This window comes from Lonchura striata, chromosome 15 (genome assembly GCF_050655825.1).
Source record: "Lonchura striata isolate lonStrDom1 chromosome 15, ASM5065582v1, whole genome shotgun sequence".
Taxonomy (NCBI): domain Eukaryota; kingdom Metazoa; phylum Chordata; class Aves; order Passeriformes; family Estrildidae; genus Lonchura; species Lonchura striata.
In genome coordinates this window covers 3,957,582-3,978,351 of record NC_140717.1, presented here as the reverse complement: position 1 = coordinate 3,978,351, position 20,770 = coordinate 3,957,582, and the positions used below count along the sequence as shown (strand labels likewise).

The 20,770-nt window shown below is 56.0% G+C and overlaps 1 protein-coding gene across 13 annotated transcripts in view; it reads left to right on the top strand.

The window, feature by feature from the left end:
• OSBP2 (oxysterol binding protein 2) overlaps window positions 1-20,770 on the top strand; it is a 99,410-nt gene that overhangs the window by 60,354 nt on the left and 18,286 nt on the right. For all 13 annotated transcript variants that reach the window (XM_085592935.1, XM_085592934.1, XM_085592938.1 and 10 more), the window contains 2 exons: window positions 6,693-6,943; window positions 20,568-20,766. In XM_085592935.1, the coding sequence (XP_085449061.1) occupies window positions 6,693-6,943; window positions 20,568-20,766 (450 nt within the window). The remainder of the gene's footprint in view (window positions 1-6,692; window positions 6,944-20,567; window positions 20,767-20,770) is intronic.

Here is a 20,770-nt window from a genome sequence, read left to right as displayed (position 1 = left end):
TCCAAGGGTGAGGAGGAGCAGGGTGAGCTGGGGTGAAGCTCCTGAGCTAGGGATGATCTGCTTCCCAAGGGGATCCAGGGCCACCTGCATCCCAGCATGTCCGGTCTCATGGTTGTTTATTGCAAGTTATCTAAAAGATTTTCTCCTTGGGCTGCTGTGGTTTGCTCACAGCTCAGGCAGAGGCACACACACACCCTGACATCCTCTCTGACTCCCGACTGCTTCTTCTCTCCCCGCCAGGGCTGCTGCTGTCTTTTATATGGTACATTACGTGTTACATGGTTACAGTTTTTCCCCAATGTCTATTACCTATATTAAATGGTGATTTTCTATCTTTTATATGGTACATTACATGTTACATGTTTACAGTTTCTCCCCAATGCCTATTACCTATATTAAATGGTGCCTTTCTACTCTAAACCAATCTGTGTGTGCCAACATCACCAAGAACATGGAGGTAAGGAAGGAGAAAGAGGGAGGACAGGGCAGGCCCAAATCCCAAATCCATCTTAAACCCTCTGACCCCCATGTACAAAACCAAAACCCCCCCTGTACAGCACTCAAAAATTCTTCCCTTTACTTTGTGACTACTTCTACTCTAATATCTAAACTTCTGTGACTTCTTGTTCTTCCTGCAAGGTTGGTAAATCATTCCATGGTTCAAACCCAAAATCCCAGCTGTTTGCAGCTGCCTGCCAGGGTCTCAAATGCTTCTGACCAGGGCCTGGAACCTCCAAAAATGTCTGAGGGACATTTTGAGTCCTGACACCAGCATGGGCTGGGAGCCCCCTGCCACCCCCTGAGGTTTTGCTGCTCTGGGGAGGATCTTTGTTCCATGCTGGAGCACCAGGAGGGATGAGGGCAGCTGGGAGCACTGCTGCTGTCCTGCATGGAAAGAGGGGATCCATCTCTGAGCCCTTCCCTCTGCAGGGACAGGGTGTGCAGGGGGCTGGAAGCCATGGACTAAAGCACTCTGTGTGTCCTTGGAGGAGCTCCCTGTGGAGAGGAGCAGGAGCCCTTCCTGGCTCCTGCAGGGCCTTCAGGCTTTTTGCTGCTCCTGGACATGGTCCTGATCCACTTTGGCCCTGCCCAGCTGGGGGATGTTGGTTTGAGGTTTAATGGGATTTAGGAGCTGCTGGAAGCTGAGGACCCAAAAGAACCAAGTTGAGGGGAAGGAGTGAGGGCATCATCCAGAGACAAGGAGCACAGAGCACTGGAATAGAACCCCAGAATCATTAAGGCTGGAAAAGTTCTCTGAGATCGAGTCCAACCATTCCCCAGCACTGCCAAGGCCACCACTGACCCTGTCCCCAAGTGCCACATCCACACAGCTGTTAAATCCCTGCAGGGATGGGGATCCAGCACTGCCCTGGGCAGCTGTGCCAGTGCCTGACCACCCTTTCCATGCAGAAATGTTCCCAAAATCCACCCTGAGCCTGCCCTGGCCCAGCCTGAGGCCGTTCCCTCTCCTCCTGTCCCTGTTCCCTGGAGCAGAGCCCGACCCCCCGGCTGTCCCCTCCTGTCAGGAGTTGTGCAGAGCCACAAGGTCCCCCCTGAGCCTCCTTTTCTCCAGGCTGAGCCCCTTCCCAGCTCCCTCAGCCTCTCCTGGGGCTCCAGCCCCTTCCCAGCTCCCTCAGCCTCTCCTGGGGCTCCAGCCCCTTCCCAGCTCCGTTCCCTGCCCTGGACACTCCAGGGATGGATGCTCCAGCCCTTGAGCACCCTCCACCTCAGCCTGTCCTCACTTCCCCTGTTTGGTTCCTCCTCATTCCCTGCATGTTTGGAATCCCCTTCAAAGCCATCACCAAAACTCCTTTTGGGCTGTGCTGGAAAATATTTCAGTTGGATTCTGCTGGGCGTCTCTCACCATCACCCTGTGGGAGTTGTTTTTCCCCTCTCCCCCTCTCCCCCTCCTCCCATCTTCCCTCTCCTAAACCATCCCAAGCATTGAGGAATCTGTGTTTTTGCAGCTTCCAGGTGGTTCTGTGATCCTCAGTGAGTGCTGTTAGGATCCCCCCATTCGGGTTGAAGTCCCAGTGCTGTGATCTCGCTGGGCCTGCTGCACTTTGGCTTCTGCAAATCCCCTGTGCTCCATCCTCGAATGAGGAGCCCTGGATAGACTCTCTGTGGGTATTTCCTGACCTTCAGGGTGTTTTCCCAGCCTTAGCAAAGCCAAATCTTTTTTTTTCCCTGTCTGAGCTGATAGAGAAGCTGGAATAAAGCAGGATCCCCAAAGCTGTGGTGTTTGGCTGGGCTCCAAGCAGAGACCTCCAGGCAGAGGCTTGCTGCTCTTCCACCTTTCTGGCTGAGTGAATCCTTCATCGTCAGCAATGGGATAAAGATTTCTGCAGCTCTCTCCTCCAGCCCTTTGTGAGAATCTCCAGCTGTAACTACAGGAGGTGGTGTGTCCTGTGCAAATGTTGGACATGATGGAGGTCTTTTCCTAAATGATCCTGTGATTCAAAGCAGCTTCACTGAGAACAGCCCTGCTGGGGGACTGAGGGGTGCCAGAGCCCAGAGCCCTGTCCAGTGCTGTGTCACAGCATTCCTGTGGCAGTCTGTCCTGCTGGAACCCAGCTGGGGATGGCCTGGTGGGAGCAGGGCTCCTCCACTGCCATCTGGGGCTGCTGCTCCAAAGCTGGGGCAGATCTGAGTGGCTGCTGCTTGCTGCAGAAAACAGAAGGATTCATGTGTCAGTGGATTTGGGGTTTGGTTAGCCTTCCTGGGTGTCGGAATCTGTGGTATTGATGATCCTGAGATTGTAGAAAGTCTTTGTCTTTCTGCCCCGCTGCCAAAGCAGAAGCCATAATTGGTCTGTGCTGGTTTCCAGGTTGTTTATTCTGTTTATCTCTCACATGTTCTGCTGCCCTGCCCAGCTCTGTCCTGCAGGGCAGCGTGTGGGGCTCTGCCCTCAGTGGGATGTTACAAACATTAAATACCAGAAACTCCCTGGGCTGGATTTACAAGAACGTGCCAATATCTGTCACCTACGTTGGACAGTGTGTCCCCAGCCTGAACCAACAGAAAAATGCCAACACCACAGTGAGACATGGAGGGCATGAAGAAGGAGAAAAAGGACAAGGCACACCCAATTTCCTCCATCTTGTCCCCTTTGGACCCCTCATCTAGAATCCTAAAATTTTACTTTTGCACCCGTGCCACACTTAATTATTACTGATATCAAACACTCAGAACTTGTAATTCATCCTGTAAGATTGAAAACACTTTTGCATGGCCAGAGATCACAGACAGTGTTTCTGGGGGCTCTGTCCAGGGGGGTTCCTGACCCCTGCCAGGGTCCCAGACCTGTCAGGGCAGCCAGAGGGAAGCTCTGGATTCCCACATCTGGGAGCTCCCAGGAAAAAGATGGAAGCACCTTCTGAGGCAGTGTCAGAGCTCCACCTTGGAGCAGTGAGGAGGTTTGGGTGCCCTGTGTGATCATTTCTGCTTTCAGCTACTCTGATTTATTTGACTGTAGCTGTGACATTGGATTTCCTTCTTCCCATGCTTTGATTTGAGATAATTGCAACAAATGATGTTGCTTGAGATATTGATATATATAGACAATATTATATAATTATATATATATATATATATTATTAATTGGTTCCTGCTCTAGTGGAACGTGTCCCTGCCCATGTCAAGAAGATGGAAGGAGATGAGGTTTAAGGTCCTAAACCCAAACCATTCCATGATTCTATGATTGCAGTTGCCCAGGAAGGAGGAGGAAGGTGGTGTCCTGCTGCCCACCCTGCCAGCATTCCTGCATCCCACAGCAGCAGCTTTGGGACAGCAGGAGCTGGTGAGGGATGCTCAGCTCAGCCTGCTCAGCTGGAATGAGCAGCATCACTGGGCTGACCCAGGTTCCTTCCCTCTTTTCCTGGGCTTTGAGGCATTTATATAATTTTGCACAGCAATGAAAAATTGGGCCATGCTGTGTTCCTGCCTCAAGCTGAGCACTCGGGCAGGGACTGTTCCCACAGCCTCGGTCAATGGGCAGGAAATAATGTCCTGGCAAAGTGCAGAGCCCATCCCTCTCTGTGCTCTGCCATCCCTGTGCTGGCACTGCCCAGGGAATGGGCATGGCCCCGAGGCTGCCAGAGCTCCAGGAGCCTTTGGACACCAGGGATGGACAGGGTGGGGTTGTTGGGGGTCTGGGTGATCCTTGTGGGTCCTTCCCAACTCTGGGCATTCTGTGATTCTGTGAAAAATCTCCAGGCTGGGATCAGGATTGCACCTGGGCAGGGTGATGCTCTGGAAATCCCAGAGCACAGACAACCCCTGTGGCCAGGGCTTTGGGGCAGCAGTTTGTGTAAGGCAGGATGGGGGGAAAATTAAAGGGAGGGATTTGGGGGTTTAGTGCTGCCTGGAGCTAAGCAGAGAGGTACTTTCTCTTGCTTGGCACAATTTTTGCAGCAGTTGTAAGCAGATAAAATTGTCTTTGTGAGTTATTTTTGATATCTGCAAACAGAAAATTGGGAAATTTGGATTGTCCCCTGGAGTCCCTCAAAGGTGGGTTTTGCCATGTTCAGCCTGCTGTTGGCAATGACAGCTGAGCCAGCACGGTTGGCTTCTGCTCCTGGGAGTTTTATAAAACATGGGACTTTATTATAAATTGGCTATTAAAGTCCAGCCTCGTTAGTGATCAGATCCCAGAGCTGTGGAGAAGAGGTTCTGCCTTCTGGAGTGCAGGCAGCTGGCACAGCCTGCACAGGCTGCTGGGGTGCTGTGAGAAGAGCAGTTTTTCTGCAGAGAGAGGTGGTGCAGGAGGCCAGCGAGTGCCCTGGAAGGCCCCAGGGACACAGCTCAGAGCAGCAGGAGCAGCCTGGTGTCCCTCTCCCAGTGGGTGCCTGGGGTATGGAATGCCCTGTCCTTGGAGGCACCGGCTCAGGACAGGTGCAGAGACAATATCCAAGCCCAGGGAATGTGCCCACCCTGCTGGAGACCCTTTGTGTGCCCCAGCATGGAAGGCACTGTGGGAATACTTGAAACTTTTGTATAAGATGGATTTTGAGGAGGTTTTTGTTATTTTCTGGTAGAAAAGTGTTTCTTGCCAGATCTTTCGGAGTTGGCCTGTGGTGTGAGCCTGTGCCTCTGTGCACCCTCCTGGGATGGAGTCCTTGGAATCCTGCCTGTTCATATTCCTCTTCCTCTACCAGCTGTTCTGGAGACTTCCCTGATTCCAAGTGTGTTTTCAAACCTCTGGTCCTGTCCCCTGTCCAGCCTGTGTGTGGGAGCTGCCCAGCTCCCAGCCCCCTCAGCTGGCAGCTCACCTTCCTTGGGAAGCTCTCAGCTGCTGTCCCCTGGGTGTCTGAGTGTCCTTGGTGGCTGCTTCCTCTCCTGGCTCCAGCAGCTGCTGCTCGTGTTTGTCAGCTGGGTTGCAGAGGGGCCAAGTGGTGACACAGGGAGATGCTGTCCCAGGGTCATGGGGTTTGCTCTGTGCTCTGTTTCCCTTGGATTTTCTGCCATTGTCCCTGGGCAGTGAGGTTGGTCCTGCTGTGGAGGATCCGTGCTGTCCCTGAGCTCTGCCTCCTGTCCCATCACATCCACTCTGGGGAGGTTCTCCACGAGTCCTGGTGTCACCTCGAGTCCTGGTGTGACCCTGTGCTGTGCTCTGCTCCTGCTGCCACTCTGGGCTGATGTTCCTGTCACATTTATCCAGATTCTTGCCTTTGGATCACAGTCATGGAAGGGTGCTCTTCCTCTGCTTTCCTTACTGTGGATTCAGTCTGAGCAGTGCTTAACAATTCTCCCAGTACCCAGAGCATTTCCAGAGCTCCTATCAATGAGCCAGGAATAGCAGCCAAACACCCACCTGCCAGGGAATCACGGGTTTCCTTCTTTCCTCGCAGCCCTGAGAGGGAATGTGCTGCTCCCCTGTTACACCAGAGCCATCCCTGAGCTCCGTGCCTGGATTGTTTGGAAAATGTTCTCACTCCCCCAACGCCCCCAGACCTGGCAGAGAAGATGCAGCTGAGTTTTGCTGGTGCCCATCTCTCTGAAATCCAGAAATAGAAGATAGAGAGAGGGGAGATACAGGAGCAGCTCCTTGCTCTGCTGCCTCAGTGGGGTTTGGGAGCAACTGGAAAACCCTTGGCTAAACTTCAGAGCATAAGGATGGGGCACAGCCCCTGCCCAGGACCTGCTTCTGTCCCTTTGTGTTTGCTTTGGGTGCTGCTGCTTCTTGGGGCCGATCACCTCCTTCCTGAGGGAACAGTGGGGTGACCAGAAATTCTGTGTTACCCCACTGAGTGGATTTGGGTTAGTTCCTTGCTTTTAAGTGTTTGGAGTGGCGGGAATTTTTGCTGTAGTGGAGGTGCTGATCGTGGAGTTTCTGCCCTCTGAAGACATGGTGGTAGTTTTGGGTGAAGTGTGACTTTCCTTGGTGTCTCTGTGACCTGTCCCTTTCAGGTGACACAGTTCACCGTGCCCGAGCAGGGCTGGCAGAGCTCCCAGCACAGGGTGGATTGACCCCGCTGAGCCTGGGAAGGGCAGGTTTGGTGCGTGGCACCCCCTGTGCCACCCCACCACCCAACCCGGAGCCAGACCTCGGTGCCAGCAGCCGGAGCAGCTGCTCAGGGCGGTGGGTGCCGCTCCCCCACGCTGTGCTGCTGTGCTGTGCTGGCAGGAGGTGCGAGGTTCAGCGGCCGGGGGTAGCCATGGAAACGCTGTTCTCTCCATCCCTCCCCGTGCAGATGACTCGGGTGACGAGGAGCCCGCCTCGCAGTCAGACAAGAGCGAGCTGCACGGCCCCCTGAAGACCCTGTCGAGTAAGCTGGAGGACCTGAGCACCTGCAACGAGCTGATCGCCAAGCACGGCGCGGCCCTGCAGCGCTCGCTCAGCGAGCTGGAGAACCTGCGCCTGCCGGCCGACAGCGGCGAGAAGATCAAGGCTGTGAACGAGCGCGCCACGCTCTTCCGCATCACCTCCAATGCTATGATCAACGTGAGTGCTGCTTCTCCTGCCCCTCCTCCTCCTCCTCCTCCTCCTTTCCTCCTCCATCCTCCTGCCCTCCCTGTTTGCTCCCCGTGGCTTGGCTCTTGTTACCGCGGGGCTCGGCGCGGCACTGAGGGCATGGGGAGCTGGGAAGATGCTGCTGGGAAGAGGGCATGGATATGGACCCCACTGAGACACAGGTATGCTACATCCTTACAGCCTGCTCCACGTAATAGGTCATCTTTGTAAAGCTGGGAAATGGGGGTGTTGGGAATGCTGAGGGGCTTTCTCGTGCTCCGTGGGTGGAATCCTGCCTGGCAGGGCACTTCAGAGCCCACTGCCCGCTGCAGCTTGAGACCCACATGCCACATCCCTCACAGCCTCATTGCTTCCATGGAGCTGCTGGTGTTCCACACGGCTGTGGGATTTAACTCCTCAGGGTCCTGTGCTGGCTCTGCTCTCCCAGCTGGGTTGTTGGAGGTCAGGAAGCGGTGCTGGCACTGCCCCTGCTCCTGCCTTGTGCAGCCTCACGCTGCTTTCCGTGGTTTTTGGGGACAGCTCGTGTTTGGAGTGTGGCTCTGCCTCCATCACAGTGAGACAGTCTTTCCTGGGGAGCCTGGTTTACCCCGGGGAGCTGTGAGAGAGAGCAAAACTGAATAAAATATGTAAAGAAAACTAAAAAAGAAACAATCCCAAAGCTTCACTGGGCTGGAATAATGTATGAAGGCAGAGCTCAGGGAATTATGAATGGAGCAGTGCTGTTGCTGTGCTGTCCCAGCCCTGAGCAGAAAGAGGTTGGGTGGTGTTTGATGTGGGCTTTAAAAAATAACAGTAATTGCCAGCAGGAGCTGGAGGCTACGCAGCAGCATCCCCACTCCTAGGATTCTGTGGCCATGGGAGGAAAGGGCTTTCCTGAGTCTCTCTTTTGTGTTTCAGAGCAGTGTGAGGATGCTTGTGCAGCACTTTCCCCACAGAGAGTTTGTCCAAGTTCTGGGACTGGGGTTGGCAGCGTGGTGGGAGGTGCCAGCAGACCCTTGGTGGTGCCCAGGTTTGCTGTCCAGAGGCAGAACAGCAATGGGATGTGGGCAGGGAATTGCCAGAGAGAGGATTCTCCAGCAGTCTTTGAGAAGGCATGAGCAGAGCAGTATTTGCTGTGTCCAGCCCAGAGAGAAGGAGGAGGAGGAAGAGGAGGAGGAGGAGGTTGTGGCATTTGCAACGTGATAAAAGCTTGAGCAAGGCTGTCTGGAGGGTGGGAAATTCCACAAAAACCATTGTGCTGGGATAAAACAGCAGGAACGTGGCTTGTCCAAAATTCTAAGCAGGTAAGAGGGGCTTGGGGGGTGGCAGGGCACATTCTCACAGCATCCTTTGGTACTTCAGCTTTGGATGGGCATCCTGAGGAGATGCCCGGGGGACAGGCTGTGCCCTGGAAGGGGCGGGACTGAAGGAGCAGGGTGGGAGTGTGGTGGCTCCAGGAGGAGGTTGTGGCTCTCCCAGAGCCCTGCTGAGCCCATTGTTTTGGGAGGAGGTGATGGAGCTGTGGGCAGGGGGACACTTTGGGGAGCTGGGTTGGAAAGGCAGGAGAGGGACAAGCAGTGAGAGGGGGGACAGGAGGGAGGGGAGCAGCCTGACTCCCCTGTCATACTGTCACCTTTTCCAGCATGGATCCCTTTCTGTGCCTTGATTTCTCCTTTTAGATGGGCTGATGCCTTCTGGAGCTGCCGGGAGCCTGTCATGGGGGGATGGGGGGAGCTCTGTGCAGTGCAAAGTCCCAAAATCTTCTGTACAGAACATGAAACATCGCTCCAGGGAAGCATGGGGAGCTTCCTGGTATAAATATACTGTGCTCATGCCCACCTCCGTCCCCACACACGTATCCCATGGCACACAGGGTGCTTTTGCCAGGCCAGGAGCTCCTTGCAGGAGAAATTAAAGTGTCCTTGCCCACCAGGCTTTCCTGGAGAGCTCCCAGCCGGCAGCACTGGGCTGGTGGATGCTCTGTGTCCAGACTCTGCCCTGGCTGCAGCACCAAACCTCAGGGATCTGCCCCATGGAAGTGGGTATGGATCTGTGAGCAGAAGGGCTGGGTGCTCCAGGGGAGGGGTGGATGCTCCAGGGAAGGATTGAGTGTCCAGGGAAGGAGGGATGAGTGCTCCAGTGAAGGAATGGGTGCTGTAGGGAAGGGATAGGTTTTCTTGGGAAGAAGGGATGGATGCTCTGGGGAAGGGATGGATGCTCCAGGGAAAGAATGAGTGCTCCAAGGAAAGAATGACTGCTCCAGGGAAGGGAAAGGTAGTCCTGGGAAGAAGGGATAGGTGGTCTGGGAAGGGCTGGATGCTCCAGGGAAGAAAGGGGTGCTCCAGGGAAGGGAAAGGTGCTCCTGGGTTGAAGGGCTGGGAGCTCTGGGGAAGGGCTGGATGCTCCGGGGAAGGGCTGGATGCTCCAGGGAAGGGAAAGGTGCTCCTGGGAAGAAGGGCTGGGAGCTCTGGGGCCGGCGCGTGCAGTTCCTGTGCAGCTGCCTCTGATCTGATTATGTAAATGGCCCTGGAGCCGCGGGGAGCGCAGCAGGCACAGGAAATAAATAAATAGAGATGGAAATGCAAGAGCTTTGCTGAAAAGGTGACCTTCCCTCCGTGCTCTGGGTGCTGCCACAGCCAGCACCGGGTGCTCCTCCCCAGAGGTTGGAGCATCACCTGGGCAGATGGTGCTGGGAGTGATGGGGAAGGGGTTGGGTGGAGTGGGATGTGCTGGGCTGTTGTGTTACAGGTGAGGATTTCAGATGTGCTGGATTTCAGGCTCTTGCAGGGCTTAAACTGAAGCCCAGAGCTCTGTGAGCCTCCTGTTGGCTCTGCTCCCTGTTGGAATCTCACCAGGCAGATCCAGGCTCGCTCCTCTGGGATGGAGGAGCCCGGTGTCAGCAGGGCTGGGCAGCAGACACGGAAAGCCAAGGCACAATCTGCCACGGGGGAAGAGTGGGAGGTGTGTGAAAATAAGAAGCAACAAATTACCGGGATGAGAGGCCCAGAGGATCCGGAGCAGCGCGCTGAGTTGTGTAGACTCATCCAAGAGTGGGGAAAGCTCCCTCTCATCGTTCAGCAGGAGACAGCAGGCAGGAGGGATGTGTGGATGTGCTGAGGAAGCCAGTTTGGGCGTCGGGAAGAGCTCACAGGGATGTGGGTGGTGATGGAAATAGGTCTTTAATAGGAATGGGGATGCTACGGCGGAGCTTTGTGCTTCCTCAGGAACTGGAGTGTGGAGAGCAGCAGCCTTGGCCTTGCCTGTGCCATTCCTGGGTTAGTTTGTGTTTTCCCTTGAGGTTTTGGAGGAGCAGGGGTGCAGGAAGGCTCTGATAGGCCAGTGCAGCCCAGACAAGGAAGGGTGAGAGGTGATGCTGGGTGGAAGATGCTGCTCCATCAGGATTTGGTGAGAATGGACCTGAAGCAGGCAGTCCCAGGAGCAAAGGATTCACCTGTCCTTGAGAGGCACTGCTGGCCACCCCAGCCTGTCCTGCAGGGATGCCAGCACCTGCTTTGAGGCAGGCTGATTTCCCACCCAGCTTTTCCTTTCCCATGGCAATGGATGTGCCTGGAGCAGCAGCACCTGAGACATCAGCAGCACAGAGCACCTCCATCCTTCAGGCCTGCCAGGAGGGCTTCCAAGAGTGTGAAACATGGAGCTGGAGCCAGAGTGAGATGGACAACAGCATGTGCTGCCTCTCCTCCAGGAAAAAGCCCCCAGGGTGTCAGTTTAAATCCCTCCAGGACATCCAGCAGCATCCCAGAGGCTGCATCCCCCAGTCCCAGTAGGGTTTCTCCCTGTGGATCCCTCCAGGGCGGTGCTCCGACTCAGCAGCATTTTTGGGGTGGCTCTATGCCATGTGCCAGTTGCTCAAGGAACCTCTGGCCTCTCCCTGCAGCCACACTGAGCTCCTGGGGACTCTGAGTGGCATCTGCGTGGTGGAGTTGGTTTATATGGAGCCCTTTGGATGCCTGTGCTGGAATGAGCTGCCTGGGCACAAGATGTGCTTCCCCAGAGTTGCTTCTCGGCCTCCAGCTTCCCTGTGGAGCACTGAGCCCCCTCTACCCCATGGGAATGCTGCTGTGATTGATCCATGCTCCCCAAACTGTTCCCATATTAACTCAGATGATGCTGAGCACCTGCTCTGAGCAGCCTCAGGTTGCCCAGTACAGTCTCCAGCCCAGTGAGTGAGTTTTGGGTTTATCCAGTGGTAGATGATGGATACACCCTGTGAGTGTGTCTGTGTCTGCTTGGAAAACTGCTCAAAGCTGGGCTCATCTCCCTGGATTGACCGTGGGGCCGGGCTGGTGCTGTTGGTCCATACCCTGTGCTGAGCTGCTTCCTGGTGTGGATGGACATATGGCCTGTCCCTTGGGGTCCCCAAACCCATCACAGCACAGGCAGGGTGGTGGATCTGACATCCTCCATCTGGGCAGCAGGGAGGGCCCAGCAGGCTGCTGGGCTGTTCCCAGTTCACCCCAGTACAGCCGGTGGGCTGGAGGAGCTCTCCCTGTGCATTCAGGGGTTAATTCCAGCACTGCAGTGAGAAAACTCCATCTTTAACCCCTGGATTTGCTTCTTCAGGGCGGGGATTCCCTCTGTGAGCTGTTCTGCTGCCCAAAACCCCAGGCAAACCCCACGGGGGGCCGGGGCTTGTTCCCGTGCCCGTGGTGGCGCAGGAGCTCTGGCTGGCATGTGGCACCGGCTGTGTTAATTATCCGTGCTGCGCTAACGACGCGCACTAATCAGCGCCTCGCAAACCGTGTCACCGACCCAGAAAAGCCCCGGCAGTGGGATTAAATCCCTAACCCAGCCCTAATCCCCCTCGGATGAGAGGGCTGCAGCGAGGGCTCGGGGTGCCCTGCGCGTTCCTGCTGCGGAGGCGCGGCGCTGACCGGGAGGTAACTGGTGGGTGCTTTGCTCTTACTGGGGGCAGGGTGGGAGGGTGACAGGGGCACCCCGGGGTCTGTCCCTGCCTGGCTGGGGCTGGGGGAGTGCAAACGGGGATGGGGAGATGTGGAGCCTGGCCCTTCTCTTGGAGCTGCTGCGCCTTTCCCGGAGCGTCCTGTGATGCTTTTAAATGTAAAGGTGTGAGGGTATCTCTGATCAGATCTGTTCAGACAGGCAGTGCCTTCCTCCCACTCCCTCCTCATCTTCATTCTCTGAGTGCTTCCAACTGGATTTTATCAGGCGTGTGGGTACTCAGACCTCATGTGTGGCTGTGGGGCCTCTGTGCTGGCCAGGGCTTTCAGTGGCTGCTCCTGCTCATCCTGCTGTGGGGGTTTTCACCTTTCTTCCCCCTCTTCTCTCTCTTCCTCCTCCTCTTCATTCTGTGCATCTGACCCCCAGTAGGTTTCAGACTGTCCTGGGGCTCCCCTCAGAAACTTGTGCAAGAAGACGGGATGAATCTGTCCTCAGCACCCGAGGATGCCTCTTGCAGCTCTTCCCTCCTGGATGTTTTTGGCTGAGAGGGATGACTTTTCCACTGAGGAGAGCTGGGAGCATTTGTGCCGTGCTGCTGGCTCAGCAGGGCTGTGTTGGTGGGCCCAGCACAGCCCTGCACTGTCAGCAGTGCCTGGGCTTGAGCAGCAGCTCTGCTGAGCTGGGAGCCAGCCCAGCCAGGCATCACCTCGGCCATTAACCTGTGCCCAGGATCCTCCTGGGATCCTCATCCCTGCCTGGAGGCTCGGGCAGGATGAGGCCCTGGGGAACGCAAATATCAAAGCGTTGCTGGGTGAATCCCTTTGGGGTCACAGGGGTTGTGTTTGCCTCTTCCCTGAGCTGCTGCCCTTCCTCCAGCTCCTTCCTCCAGCCTGTGTCAAAGGAAAAAAGCACTGGAATGTTCTTTCTGCTCTCCTGGATTTACCCAGGGAGAAGTTACAGCTTTGGGAGATGAGGGGATTTTGGGGGGCTGCTGCTGCTCCTGTAGCCCCTCTCTACCGTGGGGAGGTTTGCAGGAGGCTGAATGCGAGGGACAATCCAGGCAGCTTCCTGCAGATCCTGGGATCAGAGCTGCCCGCGGGCCGTGCCAACTGCTCCTGCTTGGCCAGATGATCCTCCAGCCTGGGGTCTGCTCCATGGGGGATGAGCAAAGCAGCCAGCGAGAGCCTCAGGAAATCTGTCATCCTGGGAGCCATGGGCAGGACAGAGCTCTCCGGGCACAGCAGCCCCGGGATGGGGCTCCAGGGGCCTGCAAGGGGAGACTGGCTGCTCTCCTCGTGGTGGCTCTGCTCTGCAGAGCCTGGGAGGGTCCCCCACTGCTGGGGTGGGTCTGGGGGCTTGGGCAAGCGAAGGAGAATGAAGAATGTGCATCAGCCACCTGCAGGTACCTCCCTGCGGGGAAAGAGCCAGTGCTGGGAGCTTCCCAGGGAGGGGATTTTTGGCACAAGTGGCATTGGAGAGGCCCTGCTGCTGTGCAGGCAGGTGAGAGCACCAGGACAAGCCTGAGGCTTTTCATGGCTGGAATAGACCAGGGGAGCTCTGCAGGAATACAGTTCTGGGGTGGCCACTCTGCAGCAGGAGGTCCCAGCACAGTCTCAGCTCCCAGGATATCTTCTGTATATCTGCCCTTGGCACCCTCTGGCATGGCCAGGGGAGGCTGCTGGGTGCTGCTCAGTGAGGTTTGGGGTGGGAGGGTCGGCACCCTGCAGTATCCACGAATTCCTTAGTTGTTTTCCCACCAGAAACCAGACTCAGATTCTTCCCCAGCACGGCTCCAGGCTGGCACTGCCTTGGTCTGTAACCCTGGGCAGCGTTGGTCCCTTCCCTTTCCCAGAACCACACTGACCTCCTCTCCTGCCGAGTGCTGCTGATTCGGGATCGGTCCCTGATTCCTCCTCCACAGAGGCTCCGTGGGGTTGGGATTAGAGCCTCTTAGCACAGCCAGCTGCTGGATTTGCCACTGTTTCCCACTAATCCCCTCTTCATTGCATGGGGTGGATTCCACAGCGCTGCCAGCGGGGTCTGGATGCTGTGCCAGCCCCGCTGTGCCAGCCCCGGTGCTTCGGGATGAGCTTTGGGATGAGCATAGCTCTGAGGAAACCCTGGACAGGGTGGATCTGATTGGAACACTGCTGTGTCCATGGCCTTTAAACAGGTGGCCCAAAATAACATGGTAAGGTGGGAAAATTCCCAGATTCACAACCAGGAGACAAGATCTGACCCCTCCAGAGTGTGTATATATCCATCTTGGACATACCTATCCCAGACTTCTCTGTCTTGGACATCTGCATCATGGACATCTCTGACTCCCAGGGAATCCATGAACCCCAGAGAGAAGCAGGCACTGCTGGAGCACAAGGTGCCACATGGAATGGGACCATCAGGAATTTTGGGAGCACCTTGTTCAAGCACTGGGGGTCTGGCTGAGCTGCTGACAGTGGCATCAAGGGCTGGGCTGGAGCCTGCCCCAGTGTCTTCCCACTTTGTTTTGGGTCACTAAGAATCCTTCCCAAATCAGTGCTTTTTTGTAGCACCTGTTTCCCCTGGATGCAGAGGGACAATTTTCCATGGTGGACTCACAGGGTTTTATGCAATGTCATCTTGGTTTCTCAGGGTGTCACAACATGCTGAGGCTCAGCCCAGCTCTCCCCACCAGCTCTGCCACAGGCAGGAGCAGTTCCTGGTGTTTCCACATCCTGCTTCAGACAGCTGGACGCTGGCTGAGGGTCACTCCAAGGATTTGGGAACAGATTTGCTGTTATTTAAGCAGGCTGGGTTGATGTGGCACTGAGCAGCCTGGCCTTGGCTGTGGGTGCTGTCACTGTCGAGCAGATGACCATGCTCCAGACCGTGCCTCATTGCCATCTGACTGTGTGGGATGATTTGGGATTCAGGTTGCCTCTGTCCTAATATTTCCCCTTTGCTTGCTGCTCAGAGTGTTTTTTTGAGGAGGAAGGACAAATCAACCATCTCTGGGTGCAGTGGCAGATTGTGACTCTGTATCTCACTGCTCTGAACCCAAACGGCTTCAGCCCCGTCCCTGAAGTGTTCAAGGTTGGACAGGGCTCGGAGCAGCCCAGTGGAAGGTCCCCCTGCCTGTGGAGGGGGTGGAATGAGATGAGCTCAGAGGTCCCTTCCCACCCAACCCATGATGCTGGGATTCTCTGGGTTCGTGCTGTGCCTGGCTGTGTGCAGAAGCTCTGCAGTTGCCCTTCCCTTGGGGGGCTGTTGTGCAGCAAGCAGCAGCAGCCAGCTGTGTCCCAGGGTTTGATGACTCCAGGAAGGAAGGGAGCACTTATCTCCCAGGCACTCGAATGGCAGAGCTCTGTCCCTGCTGAGTGGAGTGACAGCTCCTGCTCTGTAATTCACCCAAGAAAAAGAGATGATTGAATGCATCTGGCACTTGCTTCCTCTCATGTCACTCCGGGGCCATGAAGTGGTCCTTGTCCCATGCTTGAGGAGCAGGAGGTGTTGGTCCCACAACAGCAGGCACTTCCCTACTGGATTTTTCCTGCCCAAAGGTTGGATTTGTGTGGCTGATGCTCTGGGATGCTGGGACAGGTGGGATTGCAGGTGTGAGCACATTCCCTCACCCTCCAGCAGCGTGGTGCTGTGACTGGGAATACTCAGCTCTGCTGGGGCTGCCCCAGAGGGTGTCACCCTGTGGTGACCCCAGGCAGAAATATTCCCTGGGAGGGTGGGCAGGCCCTGGCACAGGGTACCCAGAGCAGCTGTGGCTGCCCCTGGATCCCTGGCAGTGGCCAAGGCCAGGCTGGGTGGGGCTGGAAGCAGCCAGGTGTCCCTGCCATGGCAGGGGGCTGAGACAAAATGAGCTTTAAGGTCTCTTCCAGCCAAGCCATGCCATGATTCTATGAAGTCTGGCAGGCCTTGCTTGAGGTCATTTACCCTTTAAGCTAATTAGCCTCATCTCTTTGTTCCTTCCATCCGATTTCTTCGACTGTTTGCTCCACTGAGGAAGCAGAGAACCCCGAGGGTGTGTGACTCCACCACCTTGGCAGGACACGGGTGATTGTTTTCCACTGCATGAATAATCCTGGGGCTGTTAAAGACGTTCCCATTAGCCAGCAACAAGCTGTGAAATCGGGATATTTGCCGTGACAAATGTGTGAAAGGTGCTAAATGTGCCCTTGGCTCTGCAGCTGCTGGGCACATGGAGGGACCAGAGAGCTGATGGCACCAAGTGTTGCCTCCTGCTCCCCGGCAGGATCTCCATAGCACTTTGCCTCTTCCTCCAGGAATTTGCAGGGGCCTCAGTGGAATTTTCCCATTTCTTTTTGCCACCTTGGCTGTGCCTTGTGTCTTGGCTGGGATTTACAGTTCCATCAGCCAGTGCTGGGTTAGGACCTGCCACAACTTTTTCCAGCCATGGAGAGGAGGAGAAACCACCTCTGTTCCTCCTGCCACATGGTTGCACGTAATGCTGGGGCTCCCTGAGATCAGGGACTGCACGTGGATGGAGTTTGCTTTTATCTCTGGCCACTGGTGACCTGTCAGCCTGGCTGCTGCTCTCCAGCCCTGTCTGTCCTATGATGATGCCGAGGCAGAACAACCTTCAGAACTTTAGGATTTGATGCAGCTCTGGGGCAAAACCCAGGTCATGTTCTGTCACCTCCTGTACCTTCTGCCCCCCTGCGAGTGGGAGGCAGCAGTTTGGGTGCTGTGAAGGATAAACCCAGTCTCTGATGGGGTGGGAAGCATGTGGGGATGGGCACAGCATCCTGTGCCCTTTCCTCTTCTCCTGAGAGCAGAGTCTGGATCCTGGGAGAGCTTTGAGAAGGGTGAGGCCTCCCAAGGCTGTACCTTCATGGCCTCGACTGCTCAGCCCTACAGCTCACTGGGGAATCACTTTTCCTGCACTTTCATCCTTCAGCCTGGGCTCTGTGCCCTCCTTTGGGTGCGTTCCTCAAGGAGCCTCTTCCCACTCTCCTGTGTCCCTGTGCCAGCCTTGCATGGATTTGTGGCTGTCTTGCTTACAGCCCCGAGCAAGCTCAGCTGGAACTAAATTTAGCCACCTCTCCATGAGAATTTTATAAGCTAGATTGTGAGGTGTTGCTCCTGCTCAGTGGCTGGGATCGTTTGTATCTTGGGAACACCAAGGCAGGGGATTAATGCTGGGAATGAGTGATGAGCTGGGATATTTGTGTGTGAGCTCCTCATCCCAGTGCCCTGCAGCCCTTGTTCCATACAGGGATGAGTTTTGGCTCAGGACTGAGCTCAGTTGATAGGGACTGTGAAAAAATATCCCCTGATCCCTGTTTGGTGCTGCTCCCACCTTCTGTGAGTATCCCTGTGGAACTTGGCACTGTCTGGCTGTAGGGGATGTAAACCCAAATTAATCACTTTAATTTGCTTGGCTGCTGGTGGCTGAGTTTGGCAGATCCCTCTTGCAGGATATTCTCCCCTGTCCACCCTGGCATCACTTCTCTCCAAGGAGCAAACACGATCCTTGTTTGGGTTGATCCAGAGCCTTTGATCTGGGTTTGGATCAGGCCATTGTCTGAACTAGAGAGGAAGAAGCTGCAGAGAGGGGCCCCTACAGCCTTTCAAACCCAGGGAATAATCCCTGTACGTATCCCAGCTCCTAAATCCAATTGTGGGATGCAGCATGGACCATGCACAGACCTGACCTTCTCCATGGAAGCTCCACAGCCTGTGGTGGGATCTGTGGCTTTGTGAGGGCCATCCTGCTCATCTTCCCAAAACCTCCCTACACTCTGCAACTCTGACAACGATTCTCCATCACTTGGATTTTTTATATGGCTGTTAATGAAGCCCAGTGGTGCAGATTTCCCTTTGGGATTCCCTATGGAATCCTCCTTGAAGCTTTGGGATGGGAGATTCCGAGGTGTTGCCTGCTGTTTTTCGTTAGGATGTTGATTCCCATCAGCTACAGGAGCAAGTTCTCCTCCCAGCTCCCAGCCCTGCCTCCCCGTGGCTCCTCCATAATTACCTCCTTTCCCCCTAATTCCCTGTTCCAGCCCGTGGTTAATTGTAGTAGGATAATTACAGGTGATCTTGTTTTAAAGCACTCAGCCCCTGAGCTGGGAGCAGCCAACATTTCCCACCCTCGGTGCCAAACTGGGCATTTCTGTGCCTGCTGCCTGTGGAGCTGGACCTTTGGAGCAGATAATGAGCTTTGCTGGGAGGGGAAGGTCATGGCCATATCCCTTTACTTGCCCAGGTTTCATCCTCTTAGCCCCGTGCATCCATGAGACACCGGAGTCAGGAGCCAGCCCGGGATGGTGTCACTGGGAAGGGCCAGGGCAGGGTCCCCGTGGGCTTTGGGCCATGGGTGGCACCCAGAAGGATTTTGGGGTGGGGAGGAGCTGAGTTGTTTCCAGAGGAGGAGGTGAAAACATCACTCTGAGAATGTGGGGTCTGGTCTGGCCTTCTGAGAGCATTGACCATTCCCAGCACTGCCAAGGCCACCACTGACCCTGTCCCCAAGTGCCACATCCACACAGCTGTTAAATCCCTGCAGGGATGGGGATCCAGCACTGACCTGGGCAGCTGTGCCAGTGCCTGACCATCCTTTCCATGCAGAAATGTTCCCAAAATCCACCCTGAGCCTGCCCTGGCCCAGCCTGAGGCCGTTCCCTCTCCTCCTGTCCCTGTTCCCTGGAGCAGAGCCCGACCCCCCGGCTGTCCCCTCCTGTCAGGAGCTGTGAGAGCCACAAGGTCCCCCCTGAGCCTCCTTTTCTCCAGGCTGAGCCCCTTCCCAGCTCCCTCAGCCTCTCCTGGGGCTCCAGCCCCTTCCCAGCTCCCTCAGCCTCTCCTGGGGCTCCAGCCCCTTCCCAGCTCCGTTCCCTGCCCTGGACACGCTCCAGCCCCTCCAGGTCTCTCCTGGCAGGAGGCTCCCAGTGCTGATCCCAGTTTTGAACACATGTAAGGTGGAAGCACAGCCAGGAATGGGGGGACAGGACCCTGAGCCCTCCCTGCCTTCAGTGGGAAAAGCATCAAAGGGGTGGAGGAGGGTACACATGGAGGGTCTGGTCCCTCCATCTTCCAGGTGGATGTGAAGCAAAACTTTAAAAGATAAACTTGTTCCCTGGTGGGTCTCAAATCCTGCTCCTATCCAAGGGAAAGGTTTGATGAAGAACTGATGAATTGGAACTTTTCTTGGACAAATCCTGGTAAAATCAGAGCAAGTCATGGAAGCTGAAACCCTGAATCTTCTGCTTGACCAGGAGTTACCTCGATCCTCAGGTGCCACCTGCAGCCCAAATGCTGAGTAACCAAGCCAAGAGCTGGATGAATCATCTGTGGAATCTAAATGGCTGGAAACAGAAAATGAGCAAGTCCTGGGAATGCTGGAAGTCTGTCAGACATCCAAAACTCCCTGGTTTGAATAGGTTTGAGTTTTTCAGCTAGCATTTATCCATTGAACTTCCTTGGTGTGACAAAGAATTGCACAAGCACAGTTAATTTCCCTTCACTCTGCCAGCTTCTGGAGAATTTCCATACAAATCCTGTTTCCCTACTTTGAAACATAAGAAGAAATTCAGTGTGTTGGATCTGGCAGAGATTTGGGGTGGGAGGAGCAGCCCTGCCTCCGTGCTCAGCTGCACGTGGGGCTGATGGCAAAGGAAGCGGTGAGGCCACGGGAACTCAGGGTTTCATCCAAGATAGAAAATAACCTAAAAATAGAGCTGTGAGGGCCAGGCTGTCCTGTGAGGCCATTGTCTGGGATGAGGCAGTGTGGGACAGCCAGCAGTGTCCCTGTGTCCTGGCCCTGGGCGGATGTCCTGCTCCCGGAAAGCTCCTGCTGGGAGTCCAGGGCAGCTGGGGCTGGCTGATGCCACTCCTGGGGGGCTTTGAGAGAGGGGTTGGTGCCACGGGGTTCTCCTGCCAGCCTGGATCGTGGTGTCCCAGCTGTCCCCTGCCTGGTGGCACAGCATGGGGGTGCTGTGTGTGCTGCAAGGCTTCACTTGGAGCACTCCCTGAGCCCTCCTTCCCTGTGCCCTGTGTGTCTGCTGGGTCCCCATGGCTGTGGGGGGGCCCCAGGCTCGCTGGGGAGGGGAATGGAGGTTCTGGCCGTGGTGGCTGTGATACAGGGGCCAGGGCAGGCCCTGTGCTGTGTCCTGGGCTGTGCAGCCACAGGGAGGAGCTGGGCATCCTTTGTCTCTACCTCCCTGGAGCACAGGGATTGCTGGCTCCTGACTTAGTTGTGGTTGCTCCTGGATCCCTGGAAGTGTCTAAAGCCAGGTTGGATGGGGCTTGGAGCACCCTGGGCTACTGGAAGGTGTCCCTGCCCACGGAACTGGAAGACCTTCAGGTCCCTTCCAGCCCAAACCATTTCATGATTCTGTGATCCTCTCCTGTCTATGGCTGTCACCCCAGGGACCACTGTCCCATTCAGCTTCTCCTCATTCGCTGAATTTGGGCTTGAAGGTGCCACTCAAGACCTCTGGGCTTTGCTGGGGGCTGTGAGAGCTGCCGAGGAGCACAGGGGGCTCCGGGATGGGGACAGGGACAGGCTGGGCAGGCTCTGCCATGGCCGGCCGTGCGTGGCACAGCCACCTCCTCGGGGCTGCTTCAGCTTTGGGCGGCCGGAGCCGAGCTGTGCATGTGGGCATCGAGCTCTGGGAGCTGCTCAAAGCCGGGTCTCCATGTGCCGTGAGGCCTCCCGGCTGAGCTGTGCCTCCTGCCGCAGGCCTGCCGCGATTTCCTGGACTTAGCCGAGAGCCACAGCCGGAAATGGCAGCGGCTGCTGCAGCATGAGCGGGAGCAGCGGATCCGGCTGGAGGAGACCATCGAGCAGCTAGCCAAGCAGCACAACAGCTTGGAGCGCGCCTGCCGCGGGGCGCCCGGCCTGGCCGCGGCCACCGCCAGCAGCTCCGGCACCGCCAAGGGTGA